The sequence below is a fragment of the Salminus brasiliensis genome, chromosome 1 (genome assembly GCF_030463535.1).
Source record: "Salminus brasiliensis chromosome 1, fSalBra1.hap2, whole genome shotgun sequence".
NCBI lineage: Eukaryota > Metazoa > Chordata > Actinopteri > Characiformes > Bryconidae > Salminus > Salminus brasiliensis.
The window spans coordinates 24,082,997-24,102,364 of record NC_132878.1 but is presented as its reverse complement, the minus strand read 5'-3'; the positions used below and the strand labels follow the sequence as shown (position 1 = coordinate 24,102,364).

Below are 19,368 nucleotides of genomic sequence, written 5' to 3'. Positions count from 1 at the left end.
AACAGGAATGAGAGATTTACTCTTTATTCAAATGAATTATTAAGACACAATATGAAAGTGTAGTGATTAACTTTTTGAAGGAAGTGTCTCCATACTGTTTCTTCTTCTGAGTGGTGCTGCGGAGTCTGCAGTCTCTTCACTCACTGTAAAAAATAGAACCCAGCAGTATAGTTTATACTATTTCAGAATAAGTCATTATTTAAAAAGAAAAGTTTAGGGTCAGACTTATTAAAAATGCTGCTAATTACAGACAGTCCCACAGTTTGTGCAGGCGACAGAATTGGAGTTATCTATTAGGAACTTCAATGAAATTAAAACAGATGCAACTAATAAGATTAACACAAGCGTGTTGTATGATTGCCTGTTTCAGCCTTTTAGGAGAAATGGGTTTCATCTTTCTCTGTTTCACATTCAAACTGTCTCAGTATGTTAAAGTAATTAGTTGTTATCTCAGGATTTCTCAAAACACTGACTCAGAGAAAAAAATGAGTCATTACTACTCATGAAAGTATTAGAAACTAGTTTGAGTTATTATATTGAGAAATTAGCATCATAGGTTATTATTATTATGATAATTATTGCAAAATAAGGAAATTCTTTCTTTATTTTCTATTTTGTTCATATCTGAGTGTATTTGTAAAGTATGGGCTACTACAGTGTCTGAATGCTGCTGTAGCAATAAACATATTACTAAACATCTCAGCAGCACCTTGTTGACCTGGTTATTCACTTATTCACACACACACACACGTTTATCAGACTGAATATTTTTCACAAGGAACTGCAATTAACACTCAATTACGTTTCATAAAAGTGTTTCTGTGTGTTATTTATTTATTTTGTGCAAAATAAAGTTACTCACTGTCTGGGGGTATCCGATCTTTGCTGTTTCTCCTCCTGAGTGGAACTGCTGGGTCTGGATCTGTTCTCTCCTGCAGCTGTTTGTTTCTCTCCTCTAGAAGTCTGTCTTTCTCCTCAACCTGCTTGTCTCTCTCCAGTAGCTGTGTGTCTCTCTCTCTTAGAAGTCTCTCCTTCTCCTTAAGCTGCTTGTCTTTTTCTTTCAGTTCAGTTTTCTGTTGCTCCAGTAGGATCATCATCTCCTGTAGCTCACTGCTCTTCTCCTGCAGTTCCTCTCCCAGTGCCACCTGCTGCTTTTTACTGGTTTCCACCTCTTTCTCTGAATTCTCCAGTAGAGTCTCTTTCTCCAGCAGTTCCTCTCCCAGTATCTCCAGCTGCTTTTTACTGGTTTCCACCTCTTTCTCTGCATTCTCCAGTAGAGTTTTTTTCTCCTGCAGTTTCTCTCCCAGTGTCTCCCGCTGCTTTTTACTGGTTTCCACCTCTTTCTCTGCATTCTCCAGTAGAGTATCTTTCTCCTGCAGTTCCTCTCCCAGTGTCTCCAGCTGCTTTTTACTGGTTTCCACCTCTTTCTCTGCATTCTCCAGTAGAGTTTTTGTCTCCTGCAGTTCCTCTCCCAGTGTCTCCAGCTGCATTTTACTGGTCTTCACCTCTTTCTCTGCATTCTCCAGTAGAGTCTTTTTCTCCTGCAGTTCCTCTCCCAGTGTCTCCAGCTGCTTTTTACTGGTTTCCACCTCTTTCTCTGCATTCTCCAGTAGAGTTTTTTTCTCCTGCAGTTCCTCTCCCAGTGTCTCCAGCTGCTTTTTACTGGTCTCCACCTCTTTCTCTGCATTCTCCAGTAGAGTATCTTTCTCCTGCAGTTCCTCTCCCAGTGTCTCCAGCTGCTTTTTACTGGTTTCCACCTCTTTCTCTGCATTCTCCAGTAGAGTTTTTTTCTCCTGCAGTTCCTCTCCCAGTGTCTCCAGCTGCTTTTTACTGGTTTCCATCTCTTTCTCTGCCTTCTCCAGTAGAGTTTTTTTCTCCTGCAGTTCCTCTCCCAGTGTCTCCAGCTGCTTTTTACTGGTTTCCACCTCTTTCTCTGCATTCTCCAGTAGAGTCTTTTTCTCCTGCAGTTCCTCTCCCAGTGTCTCCAGCTGCTTTTTACTGGTTTCCACCTCTTTCTCTGCATTCTCCAGTAGAGTCTTTTTCTCCTGCAGTTCCTCTCCCAGTGTCTCCAGCTGCTTTTTATTGATTTCCACCTCTTTCTCTGCATTCTCCAGTAGAGTCTCTTTCTCTCTCAGCAGTGTGTTTGTTTTCTCCAGCTGTGTGTTTTTCTCCTGAAGCTTTTTAGTAGCACTTTCTAATCTGTCATTTGTTTCCTTTAATGTCAGATCTCTCTTGCTAATCTTCTCTAAATGATCTTTAATGACCACCTCCTTCTCCTCTAGTTTTATATCTTTATTCTTCAGTTGTTGTTGTACATCATTTAATTCTTTATATTTCTCCAAAAGTCTTTGCTCAAATTCTACCTTTTGTAATTTAAGATTCTCCTCTAATTTATTTGTTGTTTGTGTGAATTCATGCTTTACTGCTTTGAGATATTTCTCCTTTTCTTCCAGTGCTCTGTCCATCATCTGAACTGTCTCTGCATTTGCTGTCAGACGCTTGTCCTTTTCTTGAATATCTTCCATTAGTTGTGCATTTTTCTCCATTAGAAGTCTTTCTTTGTCTTGAAGCAGTTTAGTCTGTCTTGATAACTCTGTAAGAAACACTTTAATTTAACACTCAGGAAACATTTCATCTATATTTAATATATTTTTTGAAAGGCTTGTGGGAAGTAAAGAAGTAGAGAGAGGATGGAATGTTTGCAACACGATTGGTCCATCCTGTGTTGGTAGATTTACTAGATTAATATAATATAATATAATTAATATAATATAATATAATATACAGACATATAATATAATAGACATAACTGTCATTGCTGTAGCTGCTTTAAAACTCACCAGTAAGCAGAGCAGATTGCTTCATTTTCATTCTCTCCTCCTCTGTCCACTTTCTCTCCTCCTGTGGACATAAATGAAGCAGAACGAGGAGGATGTGCCATAACCATTCAGAGGAAAAACTCAGAAAAACAAGAAGCACCCTGTAAATGTTTCTGAGCTGTTCATCCTGCAGTATATTCACACACTTTCACATACACATACAATGGATTTCTATAATCACCATGTGTGTCTACAGAAATTCTTTAGAATTCACCTACATATTAAATCACTATATGCCAGCTCCTGTCTGCCTCATCAGTGAAGCCTCACATGTCCTTTAAGTTGGAGTCACACTGTACATTTTGTCCTTTTCCAAACACACATTCCAAGAGTACATAGAAGAATGTAATATTAAATAAAGGTGATCTGTAATGTGCTCACCTGAGAGATTAAAACGGTATGACCTAAAAGAAATTAGAGCAAGAGGTAAAAACACTGAAAACACTGGAAGTGCATAAAAAGACAACCTGTTTACAATCTGTCTGTATTTTCTGTAGTCAGATCTGAACTAACAGCAATGTTTCTGTAGTAACCTGTAAATAATAACACCTTATTCACTGTTCCTAAAAAGAAAGTTCTTGTTAAAACTCTCTTATGCAGTTTTCACAAAAACATTCACCAATATTTTCTTATTTGAGACTTGTTCGTTTCAAAAGGACAACAGGATCTACAGTTCTACAGAGTGTTCTTGTACAGTAGATTCTCTACAGTAAAGCAACCCAGATCTGATCTACAGCTTCAGAAGAGACGGGCTTTATTGTTATTAGGTTGGTTTGATCTCATTAATACATCAGACTTTCTGCTGCACCTAATGATTGTCTTCCACCTGCTTGATTTATTTAAATGTTTGCCTTGATACTCAATCCAAACAGATTAAAACACCTTTTTAAATATGTTGGTTAATCACCTGATTGGATGTACACGTATAACTTCATATAGAACAGCTATTCAGAAATAATGGTAAACACACAGGTGATTCATGTGAGAAGGTGATCAGTGAGAAAGTATTACATATATTTAGAACAAAACACTTCTTCATTTAAAATCAAGTCATCAATATCTGATTTACACTCACCTGTTTCCCTGTCACTCGAGACCTGCAGAAGTGGATAACACAGAGTGAAGCTTTCACACAAGTCATAATCTGAACACACAACTTTTACTGTGTGTTCTCTATGCTCATGTGTAATTAAGATGATGAAGTGTAGATGTGGTTATCCCATAACAACAGTTCCATCACACCTAACAGGCCCTACAGAGATTCTTTGTTGTCTGCTGTTTTCTCAAAGGGGTGAAGTGGAATTATGCACAACTGAAATATCAACTTCATGTGTGTATTCATGTTGAATACACAAAAAACATCAGATATTTTCATCTATCCAAAACATCCATTTTCATGTGGTAAAATAAATATAGGTATTTACTTACATATGAGAATGGACCTGTGTAAACAACAGAAAGGGACACAGTGTTAGGTAAATCTTCATATTATCCACAATTATAAGACTGCTTTCCTTTTTAATATAACCTCATAATTTCCTTACGTCCCTCTTTCACTCAAGAGGGCCAACAATAGTCCAATCAGGCTATTTGTACTTTTTTATTATTATTATTATTTTTACATCATTTTATTTGACTTCTTGGACCTGGCTTGTAACTCACTCACTCACTTGCATTTAGCAAGGCTGTTCACAAGTACTCCAGTAGTACAGTATTTCATTAGCATTTCGTGCTTTACATTAATGACACTGTGTCCTTTTACTAATGCAAAAGGAAGACCTACAGAAACCAACAGTGCAGGTACCCACAAATGTTAACATAAAAGTGAGAGGTGTCTTCAAGCATCTCTCACTGTCAAAACCTGAATGCCTCTTACAACACAAGGTATTAATAATGCCATTTCGTGTCATCTTGAACGGGTCTCTGGAACTGTCATTCAGATCAATTAATCTGCAGAAATATCAAAAGTTTTCTTCAGTAAACACAACCTTCCCAGCAGTTTCCTTTAATAGGAATTCCCTGTGCCATTACTGCTTTTCCCGTCAAATCTTATGCCAACATTGAATACAGTCCTTATCTGATGAGGCAATGCAAGTGCACTACAATCTGTCACAGCAGGGTGTAGCCACTCCATCAAATCTACGTGACACCTAGAGACCACATAGCTGTCGTTGAGGGGCCAAAGATATGTCCTTTGGTGAAGGTTCAGGCTCAGGCACAGCAATGGAACTCCTTGCATCAACAGCAACAGGTCATTCGTGTTGTGGGACATCAGCCAAACTCAAGCAATACTTGCAGCTCCTTTCCCTCCAGTGCTAGACTATAGATTCTCATCAACATGATAAGTTAAATCCAAGGGACATTTTTGAGGGGCAGGTATCAACTTCAGCTTATTGGTAAAGCTATCACAGCAATCCACAGCAATGTCTAGAGAAATGGCCCTTGAGTCAATCTTAGAAAACTGTGTGCACAAAGAACTGGATACCGTGGACATATGCATAGTACTTGTCATGCGTTAATGTACATTATTGATTTATAGTCACTGGTTGTTCTGCTGAGATCTGCCTGCTTCACCGCACAGTACTGTCACTTGCACTCTGTATTCTGATTGGTCATTCTGTGTATGGTAGACTGTGAACCAGTTTAGGATGCACTGTCTTTCTCATTTGTGGCTTTCCATGTTTCATTATTAGACAAGACCAATACTGAGTTTATATACAGAGGCCTTCCTAATCACTTACCGAATACTACTACTGTACACTCCTCTGTTGTGTCTCCGTTGATCACCTGACACAGGTAATGTCCAGTATCTGAACGGTCACAGTCTCTGATCTGTAAGGAGACGTTTCCTCTCTCCAGCTCCTCAGTGAACAGACTCACTCTGCCCTCGTAGCCCCTCCCCTCTGTCACCTGTCTGTCCTTATAGAGACAAACACAGTCCGTCTCCCTAAACCACCTGATCTCCATGGTAACAGCACTAAGTTCAGGAGACAGGTGACAGGACAGAGTAGCAGCAGAGCCAGGCTGACACTCCTCCTCATTAGGTCCAGTGAGTTTAAATCTTTCTGTGTAGGAAACACACACACACACACACACACACAAGAATGAACTTTTGCTCAAGAATGAACTCTTTCTGATATAACAATACTTAACACAAATACATATAGATATAACACAAATACAAAGCGAAATCAAGTACTGAATACTTTCTGAATACTTAACTTACTGTTGCTTGCAGCTGCCATCTTTATCTCCTCTTCTCAGCCCTGAATAGTAAAATTGTACAAAGAGAAACATAGAGAAAGTGAAGAGAGAGAAAGAGAGAGAGAGAGAGAGAGAGAGATTTACTGGAGCAGCTGGCCAGCTACTACCTAAAAAGTTGGGTCAGTTATACACCCAATGGCCATAACATAAACACCATCTCCTTCTTTTTACACTCATTATGCATGTATATAGGGTGATATATTAAACCATATTTAAACACGTCACTGCTGGACTGAGAACAGTCCACCAACCAGAAATATCCAGCCAACTGCATCCTCTGAGCACTGATGAAGGACTAGAGAATGACCAACACTAACTGTGCAGCAACAGATGAGCTTCTGCCTCTGACTTTACATCTACAAGGTAGACCAACAAGGCAGGGGGCTATCTCGTAGAGCAGACACAATGTTTAAAGAGCTCCAGCAGCACTGCTGTGTCTGATCCACTCATACCAGCGCAACACACACACACGCCTTTGCCACCACCATGTCAGTGTCACTGCAGTGCTGAGAATGACCCACCGCCCAAATACTACCTGCTCTACGGTGGTCCTATATGGTCAGTAGAATCAAAAAGGTGGTTTTAATGTTATGGCTGATGTATTTATGTGTAATATACTGGGTTATTCATTTCACTGTTTCAGTGTTTACTTTTTGCATGATGCTAACCGCTCTTACCTTTGCTCTTCTTCACTGCGACATTTCGCTGATTTAGGTGAAATATGTCCACATTTTAAAGCAGCTCATATCAGCTTCTTATCCTCTAACAGTCTGATCATAATAAGAGGAGCGAGTTTCAGCCTTTAATCCACAAATCTTCTAAACGTCTCTCCAGTTTCTCCTCCAGACCAGAAGCAGATCTACTTTCACTTTCTTTGGTACTGAACGTCAGTCTGGGTTGCCAGATTTAAAAAAGGGGTTCTAGTTCTACAACCAGTGGTAGTTTTAATTGATGTTTTCATTGCATTTATATTTATATTCCATTCAAAATTCAGGATTCCCTGGTTGCATGAGGGGTGGATCACATGGTTTTATTTTTTTGGTTGGAATTAATCAAATTAAAGCAGCATTATGCGAGAGCTGTTTTTCTTGCTCCTGGTCCCACCAACATTCAGGACGTGTACTTTCTTGGACCACTTTTAGTAAAAAATAAACACTGTGTACAGAGAACACTTATTCACTCATTTGTCTGTGGTTTTAATGGTATGGCCAATTAAAGTAAATGTACAGTTGTGGTTGGATGTTTATCAAACAATCATGGACATGATTGTCATGGCAATATTGGGCTTTGATTTCTTTGAGCTTTTTTTTTCTGGGGTAGAACGAGTGACATTTTTTCTGAAATCAACACAGGGTCAGAGTTATGCATACCGGATCATAAATATACATACATCCGCCTAGATTATTAATTTAGTGGTGCTATGGATGCCAAAATGTCTTTGAACCTGCCAATGCCAAGTCCCCTTAAAATCATTTTGATGGTACACTGATTTATAATAGTGAGAATGGCATCTCTGGAAGGCAGGTACTGCGCTGCCACGTTAGTCTGCATGTTTCCTTCCCTTCTGGTCCTGTATTTTCCTTCTTGTCAACAAATGTATGTAAGCTCAAAGCATGAATGACTTTACAGCAGTGGAATAAAAGTGAATTACACTTTGCAACTGTTGGAGGAGCCTAGTCGCCAAAAATATGGATTCTCACAAAACACTTAAAACAGATACATTTAGTTAATTATCTGAATTACCCGAAAAGCCCACAAATCTAATTGAACTATCTTCTCTAATTACATAAGATAACTATCATTGCTTTCCTGCAAAAAACACACACAGACACACACTGTTAGTACAGGCAGTAAGGTACACAACAGGCAATTTTATGAATAAACAAAAATAAACAAATTCTTTTTCCCAATTCCCCAACATTTTGAAGATCCTGAACAATACTGTTGTTTTATACTGTTAAATTGCTTTATATTGTCACTGTCAAAAAGACTCATACCTCCAAAACAGCGACTTTACAGGACAAGAAAAATGTTCTTAACTTTCAATGGAAGTCAAAGTAAAAAGATTTTATTCCAAGTCAATTCTGGAGTATTCATTCATATTGGTCCATTCTTCATTAAATGAAATGTAAAGAACACTGATATGTCAAAAAATCCAAAAACATAGAGATACAAGGGTTTTGCAGGACAGTGATATATATACTGTTCTGAAGTTACGATAATATTAATTACCCTCCAAATGTAGTGATTGACTGTAAGTGGTTGGCATTAAAAAACAAGGAAGCAAAGTTTCAATGCAAGTGTCAAAACATCTGGCTTTTGTCAAAAAACACACACACACAAACAAATAAAAGTTACAGTGTTGGTTTACTATACTCATAAACCTTCTACTGATTATAATTCTTTATCCTTTGCAGCTACACTAAACTACTAAACTACTAAAACAAACATTTGGAGACTTTCCAACACTGAATTACTTTTATCCTGGACTAACTTGGACCCTGCTAATGATCTGAATTTCCCCATTTCTTATATTCAACCTGAATATAGTGTTATTGCAAAACAACCTGACCAGACAGAAGCACATATGTGGCTTTAAGACATCATCTTTATAATGTCTACATTCAGATTAAAAAAACACAAAGAAGCACACAACTTCATCAAGGCTTAAACCCACCAACCCTAACCACAGCTAGTCTTGATACTGCAGTAATGAAGATCTTCTGACCAAGAAAATCAATCATGTATTCAGGATCAGAAAAGGTAATCACGTTATTTACAAATATGCTGTGCCATCAAAGAATGCACAGGCATGTCCTGAATATTTCTTGGTGGAACAGTTCGACCAGAACCACTAACATTACACACAGTGTTTATAGCTTTATATACAAAACACAAATCTGACCTTACAGGAGCACATCTGTGATGAAAATAGAAGGTGAGAATAACTCCATAACAGAGGTACTATGCATAACAGAATATGTTCATTTACTTCAAGAGCTAAGTATTTTCTGAATTGAAGTGGGTGTGTCAGAGCAAGGAAACTAGAAAACAGGGTAAGAGTTATTAAGCACAAGAGCTGGGAACCCCAATCAGCATTAGCCAGAAAACCATGGAGTCATAGCTGGTAAGTTAATGGGCACTGGTATATTTACCATATTTAAAGCCTTTAACCAAAATCACATCAATGATCATGTCCACATTAGGGGTGTGCGATATTGACAAAAAACGATATCTCAATATTTTCTGTGATTCTGCTGATAACAATAATTAGACAATACATTCTTTACATCCATCTACAGAAGCTTGCAGCCTTGGTGTAGTGATGGATGATCAGTTATCGTTCTCATGTTGCAAACGCAACTCGGTCATGCAGATTTCTCCTGTACAACATCCAGAGAATTCAGCCCTTCCTCTCTAGAGAAGTCGCCCAGGTGCTCGTTCAGTCTCTCATCACTTCGAGACTTGACTCTCTTCTGGCTGGTCTCCCTCTGTGTACCATCAGGGCCCTGCAACTCATCCAGAATGCAGCAACACGGGTCGTCTTCAATGTTTCTAAATTCATCCTTGTCACTCCACTGCTGCGTTCTCTTCACTGACTTCCTGTAGCTGCTGCCCGCATCAGATTCAAAACCTTGATGCTGGCCTATAAAGCCAAGACTAGACCAGCCAGTCCGTACTTAATGGCAATGGTCAAAAGCCGATCCGCACCAAGAGCCCTTCGAGCTTCAAATACGTCTCTGCTTGACCCAACATCCCTTAAGATGCACAGAACACAAGCGTCCAGTCTTTTTTCTGTCCTGCACCAAAGTGGTGGAACGAACTTCCCCTGGGTGTCCGAACGGCAGAGTCGCTCGCTGTCTTCAAAAACAGACTGAAGACCCTCCTCTTCAGAGAATACTTGGGCGAATAGCAGAGTGGTCACCTTACTGACTTGTGTTTAGTAATGTCTAAACTTAGAGATATCTTTGATTTTTTAGCCTATTCAAACTAGCTGAGGTTTTTCTTGGGTAAATAGCAAAGCATTTTTATGTAAATGTAAATGTGTTGGTAAAAGTCTTGCATTGCGCTAGCTTGTTCTACTTATTTACTTATTTACTGAAGCATTCAAGTAAAACTAATACAAAACAACTGTGCAAGTGTTTCCAACATTACAAACTTGTATCTTTTTTCTCATTAAATTGTTATTTAATATGAATGTAGTATATTATATTATATATATTTCACGTTATTTATTGTTATTTTCAAAGGTTTTACGTTTTATCATTTAACTTTATGTATGTTTAAACAACCATACAAATTCAGAATCTATTTCTCTTAAACTGTAAATTATGTGACTGCACTGTTTCTTATAGAAGCACACAGGGGTCACACTTTCTGGCAGCGACAGAAACTCGACCAGCACAGAACTCGACCATCACAGATTAGGTCCTCAGCTGGTTTCGGCTTGTAGTGAGTAGCGGACTCCCAAAGTATTTTTTTTTTATAATCTTCATATTAGTTATTATCTTCATATATGGTTTGCAGAAGTCTTTTGAGAAACCTCTGTGTTTTCAAAGCAAAACCACCTCCAAGCTAGTGAGGACGAGCCAGGTCTTCTAACTACATCTAACTCCACTGAATGGCAGGGTATTGGTGCATGTGTTTTGTCAACTAGCGCCATACTCTTAGCGTCTCATAGAGTGACATACTCTATAATGTCAGCTCGCACATCGTTAAAACAACAATTAAGATATTATCAGAGACGATACATATCGCACACCCTTCGTCCACATGACTGTTTTCCGTACACAAGTCATGGCAAAGACAGACGTTACAATGTAGAATAAGACATTCTGCTACAGTACATGTTATTCCCTTCTGTACTAGATTTTATAAGTTCTGAATTAGATCAGAGATTCAACTGATCAATCTCGAAACCATATAATGAAAAAGTGAAACATTTTAAAGTTAAACATCCATAACTCCTGCACCTGATTTTTCACCCTGGTCCTTTTTTCCGAAGAGCCACTTCAGCACTCCTCCAGACTCTACTTCGTCTTGAGATTCTTTTTCTGATGCTGCGCCTCTTCTTTCTGTCTCTGCAATTCTCATCACAGCTGTCTCATAAACCTCCTTCCTGAGCGAATGAGTTTCACTGACTTCTAAAAATCTCTGCTTCAGTTCCTGCAGCTCTGTGTCCTTCTGCTCCATCTGTCTGCTGAACTCTTCCTGCATCTTTAACCTGGAGACCAAAATGTTTCTCTGGAGTTCAGGCAGGATGATCTTCATGAGGTCTCGCTCCGCCTCCATTCTGGCTTCTCCTTCATACGTCTCCCTGATCTCCTCCATCTCCTGTCTGTGTCTCTCCTCCATCTCTCTCCTCTCCCTCTCTCCCTTTTCCTTTAGGCTCTTCACCCTCTCCTCCATTTCTGTTCTTCGCTCTAACTCTCTTTCCAGCTCTCTCTGCAGTTCTCTCTTTTTCTCCTCATCCCTCTCTTCTTTCATCTTCCTCTCCAGTTCAGTTGTTCGGTTGTTAAGTTGCTTAATCTCTCCTTCATGCTCTTGTACCGCTCCCTCTATCTTTCTCAAAGAGTTCTTCACCTCCTTATCAAGCTTTTCCTTGATTTCTCTCTCTTCCATCAGCCTCTTCTCCTCTCTGTCTCTCATGATCTTTGCCTCCATTGCTCTGATCTGAGACTGTGTCTCCAGGTAGATCTCACTGCTGTAGAATTTCTCTCTGTTTCCTTCCACCATCTTCTCTATCTTCTCCAGCAGCTCTGAGATCTGAGAACCATCTCCACCCTCCTTAATGTTGAGACAGTGAAACCTGTTCCTACATTTCTCTACAAGTCTCTGGACCTCCTGGTTTCCTGATTGGACAAACTCTTCAATGTTCTTCTCTTGGTCTTCATCAGTAACAGTGAAGAGGATCACGGTGTTCCTCCAACACCTTTCCCCAAACAGCTCCTCCATTTTCTCCAGCATCCCTCTCTCCTCTCCTATAGACTGCTTCACTGGTAGGACTATGAGGAAGGCGTGCGGTCCTGGAGCAGACAGATGGACACAGTGTCCCACGTCCTGTCTCAGCTCCTCCAGAGAGAGTCCAGGACTGAACCAGTCAGGAGTGTCCACCACAGTCATCTGCCTCCCAGCCACCTCCCCCTGTCTGCTCTCACTCTGCTGCCTCACTGTAGATGCTCCAGCCTGGCTCCTCTCCTCTCTGCCCAGGATGGTGTTTCCTGCTGCACTCTTCCCACACCCAGTCCTCCCCAGCAGCACCAGCCTGAGTTCTGCTACAGGAACGGACACTGGAGAGGCTGCACTAGAGCACTCTTCACTCACTGTAAAGAACAGGAATGAGAGATTTACTCTTTTACTGTATGCTGGTGATGATTTTATTCAGATGAATTATTAAGACACAATATGAAAGTGTAGTGATTTACTTTTGGGAGGAAGTGTCTCCATACTGTTTCTTCTCCTGAGTGGTGCCGCGGAGTCTGCAGTCTCTTCACTCACTGTAAAAATAGAACCCAGCAGTATAGTTTATACTATTTCAGAAAAAGTCATTATTTAAAAAGAAAAGTTTAGGATCAGACTTCTTAAAAGTGCTGCTAATTACAGACAGTCCCACAGTTTGCGCAGGTGGAGGCGACAGAATTGGTGTTATCTACTAAGAACTTAAATTAAAACAGGTGCAACTAATAAGATTAACACAGGCGTGTTGTATGATTGCCTGTTTCAGTCTTTTAGGAGAAACAGGTTTCATCTTTCTTTGTTTCACATTCAAACTGTCTCATTATGTAAAAGTAATGAGTTTATATCTCAGGATTTCTCAAAACAAAAAAAAAAACTCTCAAAACATAAACTGACTCAGAGAAAAAAAAATGAGCTATTACTTTGAGAAATTATTTTGAGAAAATAAGCATTATAGTGTAACACACCTAAAATGGTAATATAATATAAATATGAGGACAATATAATAATTACTTATTTCATTTCATTTAAATTAGTTTCAATAAGACCTTTATTTTTCCATGTGTTGTAGTTCGGAGCACTTACAACATTTTTTTCCAGCACTCAACGGGGTGAATGCATCGTGAGTGTCATGATCCACACGGTCTGACAAGAATGGGTGAACACTCGCAGGGGATGGACCCAGGCGAGAGAGTTTATTGGTCACAATAAACCGTAAACAAAACAGAAATGCAGCAATGATAACAAGGGATACGGAAGAACTAAACAAAACCATGACAAACAATACTGGACAAACAAAAGGACACACCTGGGGCTGGTGAGGCACTAGGGCAGCGCTAGCTGCCAGGGCTGAGCCAATACCGTTACTCAGAAACATAAACCTCCAAGCCGAGCCTGGGAAAGCTATGAACTAGGACATATAGAGTAGCACTAGTCAGGCACATTGAACTTACTAGACTTGAGAGCATGAGGAGTCAGCCACCAAACCTAGACGACTGTTCCGGTCCGACAGTGAGGAAAGCTAACTGCTGAAACAAGCTAGAGTCGCTCACTCCAGGAGCTCCAGGACCCCAGCTTGCTGAACTGAAGAAGCCTGGCATAAGATTGCCACAGACCTGCAGTAGCTCCCTAATGGACCTTGAGGCAAGAGCAGCCTAGCTAGTTAGCTTCCCCTGCTAAGATAGCTAGGTAAAGAGAGAGTCCTCTGTACAAGGATGCACTCTACACACCAGACCGGTGAATACTGAGTCTCTACCGTTAACTGAATAACCTGGGTGCATATGGTGCACTAAGGGTAATCCTCGGCCACCGGCAGCTGACACTAGCCCTCCTTAAATACAGAACATAACTAAACATGACATGAACATGACAAGGGGGAGTTCTTGATCGCCTGTGAGCCGCGGCCCGAGACCGCCCCTGGGGCGGGCACGGCGGCGCGGGCGTGACAGTGAGCCAATTCTTCTAAAAACATCAATTATTTAACTGCAAAGCAAATAAATATAATTTGACACCTTTAGATGCAGCTTTATTAAGCATATTTCTTCTGTTTTTGAGTGAAAATGGAAGGTTACTCCTTTAATCGAGGTGCAAGACTTTTATTTACATTGGTTTTCAGTTGGGAATGTTAAAATAATTTTTTTTGAGAGCAACCAATCGGAGTAAAACAGTAAAATGTTAAATGATTTATGGTTAATATACCGGTTCTCTACAAGTTAGCCAAGAAGTTGGGCTAAGTGATTTTTTTTCTATAGGCTCAGTGAATCTGTAGTCTTTATTACATACATGTATGCTTTTGAGAAATGTTATCTCTGTGATTTCGAGCCCTTGAACGTGTAGAATATGTAGATATGGAATTTATTTATTTATGCATTGCAATACTGTGTATGTACTACAGCAGGGCTGCTCAATCCTGGTCCTGGAGATCTACCACCCTGAAGAGTTCAGATCCAACACAGCTGACTGTAATGTTCAGTTGCTCCTGAAGGCCCTCATTATCTGGTGTGTTAGATTCAGGGTGGAGTTAACTCAGGGTGGTAGATCTCCAGGACCAGGATTGAGCAGCCCTGCATTACAGATTGTTATTTTGTATTGTTTGAACTGGAAAGTAAGACACTCCCACTGGATCCTGGACCATATATTATTGTATTCTATGAGCTTTTATTATTTCTAAGAAAAGGAAAAGACAAAGAAAAGGGTTTGTGTGTCATTTAATAAATCCAACTCATTAACATCACAAACGCATCGTCTTGTCCACTGTTCTTCCTCTTCTCCCAACCTAAACGATATCTGGTGTGCTACTTGCTAGTAGTGATACTGAGTGACTTGCTTCAGTAGCATCATTATTGTTATGATAATATTGTAACATAAGTAACTCTTTCCTTTCTATTTTGTTCATTTTTGGCTGCTGGTTTGTGCTGAGTGTATTTGTAAAGCATGGGCTATTGTAAAGTTTATCCGTGAGCCTGTCCTGTTTGTCTGTGAACTGTATGGTTTAGGCCTTGAGGGATTCTTTATTTCTTAACATCTCAGCAGCACCTTGTTAACCTGGCTATTCACTTATACACTCAAACACACATACGTTTAAATGGCTAAATATATTTCACAAGGAGGCACAATTAACACTCAATAAGCATTTGATAAAAGTGTTTCTGTGTGCTATTTATTTATTTTGTGCAAAATTAACTCACTGTCTGGAGGATTCCACTCCTTGCTGTTTCTCCTCCTGAGTGGAACTGCTGGGTCTGGATCTGTTCTCTCCTGCAGCTGCTTGTTTCTCTCCTCTAGAAGTCTGTCTTTCTCCTCAACCTGCTTGTCTCTCTCCAGCAGCTGTGTGTCTCTCTCTCTTAGAAGTCTCTCCTTCTCTTCAAGCTGCTTGTCTTTTTCTCTCAGTTCAGTTTTCTGTTGCTCCAGTAGGATCATCATCTCCTGTAGTTCACTGCTCTTCTCCTGCAGTTTCTCTCCCAGTGTCTCCAGCTGCTTTTTACTGGTTTCCACCTCTTTCTCTGCATTCTCCAGTAGAGTCTCTTTCTCCTGCAGTTTCTCTCCCAGTGTCTCCAGCTGCTTTTTACTGGTTTCCACCTCTTTCTCTGCATTCTCCAGTAGAGTATCTTTCTCCTGCAGTTCCTCTCCCAGTATCTCCAGCTGCTTTTTACTGGTTTCCACCTCTTTCTCTGCATTCTCCAGTAGAGTCTTTCTCCTGCAGTTCCTCTCCCAGTGTCTCCAGCTGCTTTTTACTGGTTTCCACCTCTTTCTCTGTGTTCTTCAGTAGAGTCTCTTTCTCTCTCAGCAGTGTGTTTGTCTTCTCCAGCTTTGTGTTTTTCTCCTGGAGCTCTTTAGCAGCACTTTCTAATCGTTCATTCATTTTCTTCTGATTCACTTCTAATCTCTCTGCAGTTTGTCTCAGGTCTTCTTGTACCTCTGAGAGAAGCTTATCTTTCTCTTCCAGTTCCTTTTCCTTCATCTGAAGTGCTTCTCCACTTTCTCTAAGAAGTCTGTCTTTCTCCTGAAGCTGCTTGTCTCTCTCAGTAATGAAGTTTTTTACCTGATCAAGCTGCTTGGCCTGTGCAAATACATCTGGAAGAAAACATAAATAAAACTCAGACACAGAGATATACAAGGGTAGTGCAAGACACTCTCTTTATTGTTCAGTATTGAAACATGAAGACTGTCTGGATTGTGATTTCCTATTACACTGACAGACTGTCTCCAGTTGTTTTTTTACTGGTTTCCACCTCTTTCTCTGTGTTCTTCAGTAGAGTCTCTTTCTCCAGCAGTTCCTCTCCCAGTGTCTCCAGCTGCTTTTTACTGGTTTCCACCTCTTTCTCTGCATTCTCCAGTAAAGTCTCTTTCTCCTGCAGTTCCTCTCCCAGTGTCTCCAGCTGATTTTTACTGGTTTCAACCTCTTTCTCTGTGTTTATCAGCAGAGTCTCTTTCTCCTGCAGTTCCTCTCCCAGTGTCTCCAGCTGCTTTTTACTGGTTTCCACCTCTTTCTCTGTGTTTATCAGTAGAGTCTCTTTCTCCTGCAGTTTCTCTCCCAGTGTCTCCAACTTTTTTTTAACTGGTTTCCACCTCTTTCTCTGCATTCTCCAGTAGAGTCTCTTTCTCCTGCAGTTCCTCTCCCAATGTCTCCAGCTGCTTTTTACTGGTTTCCACCTCTTTCTCTGTGTTTATCAGTAGAGTCTCTTTCTCCTGCAGTTTCTCTCCCAGTGTCTCCAGCTGCTTTTTACTGGTCTCCACCTCTTTCTCTGCATTCTCCAGTAGAGTTTCTTTCTGCTGCAGTTCCTCTCCCAGTGTCTCCAGCTGCTTTTTACTGGTTTCCACCTCTTTCTCTGCATTCTCCAGTAGAGTTTCTTTCTCCTGCAGTTCCTTTCCCAGTGTCTCCAGCTGCTTTTTTACTGCTGTCCAACAATTTCTCTGTTTTCCAGAATAGTCTCTTTCTCTTTCAGCTCTTTGTTCTTCTTGTATAGAGTGTTATTCTGGTTCGGGGTCTCCGGGATATGTCTGGATCTAAATGATTTATATTATGGCATAAAGAGTCAGGAGGCTTTTATTGTCATTCCATTTGAGTACAAGTACGCAGTGGAGCGAAATTACTTTCCTGTCTGTTTGCTGGAGAAAGCATCATAGAGATGTGGTCTGAGTAGCCATAGTGGCTGCGAGGCTCAGAAAAGGAGATCACTAATCATCTCACTAATGTCAATCTCAAATACACATACGCTTTTCCCCCAGCTGCCAGAGAGATCAGCAGAGCTGCTGTAACTCTCCCTTATTAATCTTTCTCGGAATCAGTTTCTCTGTTTCTCAGTTTCTCTCTCATTCAGACTCACATAACACACCATAGAAAACCACACACACACTCACACACCATACACCCAATAAAAAAAGTATTTTCTTTTCATTAATTTCTTAATATTTCACAACGATTCCACATCTAAACATCATTACAGAAAATGACATTTTTACATTTACAAATGTTCATCTGAGACTGTTAATTAATAATCAGAAAAACAGTTCCAATGAATCTGGATTAAAATGAATCACATGATCAAAAAAAAACATATAATGGATTCAATATAATGGAATAGAACCTATTTTATCATTTTGCTGTTTATTTGTATAATTTCTAAATGAGTAAAACCTCATAAACTAAACCAAGAAAAGTACAGTTACTCAGTTATAACTACAAACAATAATTAAATTACCTCAAAACACACACTGAAATATCTATGTGCATCCTTACCGGTCAGCACAGCAGATTCCTCCATTTTCATTCTCTCCTCTACCATCCATTCTCTGTCCCACTGTAGAAGAGAATACACCAGTGTGAGGGTCTCCTGCATGCTGTCATACTGTATGTATATATGATCAATAACTGCTTCTTTGATCAAATCAATGTTGCTGTGTCAGTATGAAGCACTGAGAGCTGATCTGACTACTTTCCTTCTGAATACTAGACACTAAAGACATCAACAGAAAACAAACTTGACAGAAAATTATGAACCTTCTGAATAATGAGCCCTGAACACATTTACACACACTGACATTTATCTACAGATTTACAACTATATTAATACACTTTATTAAAGATGGGAGATTCATTTAGAATAATGAGCTCACCTGAGCAACACAGACTTCATTAATTTTAGACCCTGATCAGAGACAAAGTAAGAAGATTTAAAATTCCAAAATCATTCAAAATATCTCCAAACATCCTGCTTCTATTTTCTACATCTTCTTATTTCTTCTGTTCTTCACTTTAGAATAATAATGAGCTACTGGATCCTGATTCTCTGATGATTGAGATGTTGGAGGAGAGAAAGTCCTGAGTTGTGAAAGTTAAACTGAAAACTAAAGAGATTAAAAGGTTCCACATTTTCTAGAGCGGAATGATAATTTGTCTGAAAAATTGGGATTGAGGAAAACTCTGATCAGATCTCTCAGAAGAACATACTGTCCTACCTCTCATTATCTGCAGATCAGACCTGTGTGTGTGTAAACTCTCTGTGTACTAAACTGTGGTGACACAAACTGTGCTGAAGTGTGTGTGTGTGTAAACTCTGTACTGCTGATGTTGAGCTGAACACAACTCTAAACACACCGTACACATAAACACATTCAGCCTTTAGAACAAAAAGCTTCTTCATAAAGAATCAAAACCTCAAAAATCAAAGCAGTTCATTACACACTTTTTTTTTTTACACTCACCTGCCCAAGGCCAGAGATCCTCCTGTGGAAGTGAATGAAATAATCAGATGGTTTAATGAATGGTATCATAAGTTAATCATATTAATAAGAGCTAAATAATGATGATCATCTTCAGACTGTAGTTAATGAATGTGATCAGGAACTGGAAGTGTGAGTAAAGCTGGGAATCTAATGATGTGTTAATTCAGTGGATCGTTACACTGAGCTGTTTAACCAGCTGATCAGATCATACAGATGTCTGCAGGACGTTCTTTTCAGGAGGATCTGATCCAGACGGGAGGGGTTTGTTCTAAAACTCTGTGTTTGGGTTTAGGAATTGTGTGTGTTTGTGGAATTGTTGTGCTGTGTGTGTTTTCTTGTTGTCCTGCAGGACTGTGTCCTTCATTAGTGATCCTAATGTGTCTCTAAAGCTCATTAAAAGAGATCAGTGTTGTTTTAAAGGACATCCATGTTCTGCTGAACCTGCGTCCAATATTCCATCTTCCGCCGTCGCTTTCATTGATGTCTTGACTTTGATTTAATACCAGTGATAAGAATAGAAACAGGTTTTTACCAAAAGGCAGTG

The 19,368-nt window shown here is 39.8% G+C and overlaps 2 protein-coding genes across 2 annotated transcripts in view; both read right to left on the bottom strand.

Moving 5' to 3' along the window:
* LOC140551618 (uncharacterized) overlaps positions 1-7,031 on the bottom strand; it is a 38,216-nt gene extending 31,185 nt beyond the window's left edge. Inside the window, exon 1 of the mRNA XM_072675116.1 lies at positions 6,821-7,031. The gene's annotated coding sequence lies outside the window, so the exon portion shown is untranslated. The remainder of the gene's footprint in view (positions 1-6,820) is intronic.
* The window catches only part of LOC140538111 (uncharacterized), a 31,281-nt gene that overhangs the window by 4,725 nt on the left and 7,188 nt on the right, over positions 1-19,368 (bottom strand). Inside the window, exons 6-19 of the mRNA XM_072660545.1 lie at positions 18,804-18,825; positions 17,839-17,899; positions 16,668-17,056; positions 15,287-15,761; positions 12,569-12,640; positions 11,097-12,466; positions 6,106-6,139; positions 5,621-5,944; positions 4,308-4,321; positions 3,955-3,976; positions 3,261-3,283; positions 2,841-2,901; positions 863-2,593; positions 96-143 (exon numbers count right to left, since the gene is read on the bottom strand). Coding sequence (XP_072516646.1) covers positions 96-143; positions 863-2,593; positions 2,841-2,901; positions 3,261-3,283; positions 3,955-3,976; positions 4,308-4,321; positions 5,621-5,944; positions 6,106-6,139; positions 11,097-12,466; positions 12,569-12,640; positions 15,287-15,761; positions 16,668-17,056; positions 17,839-17,899; positions 18,804-18,825 — 4,646 coding nt within the window. The remainder of the gene's footprint in view (positions 1-95; positions 144-862; positions 2,594-2,840; positions 2,902-3,260; positions 3,284-3,954; positions 3,977-4,307; positions 4,322-5,620; positions 5,945-6,105; positions 6,140-11,096; positions 12,467-12,568; positions 12,641-15,286; positions 15,762-16,667; positions 17,057-17,838; positions 17,900-18,803; positions 18,826-19,368) is intronic.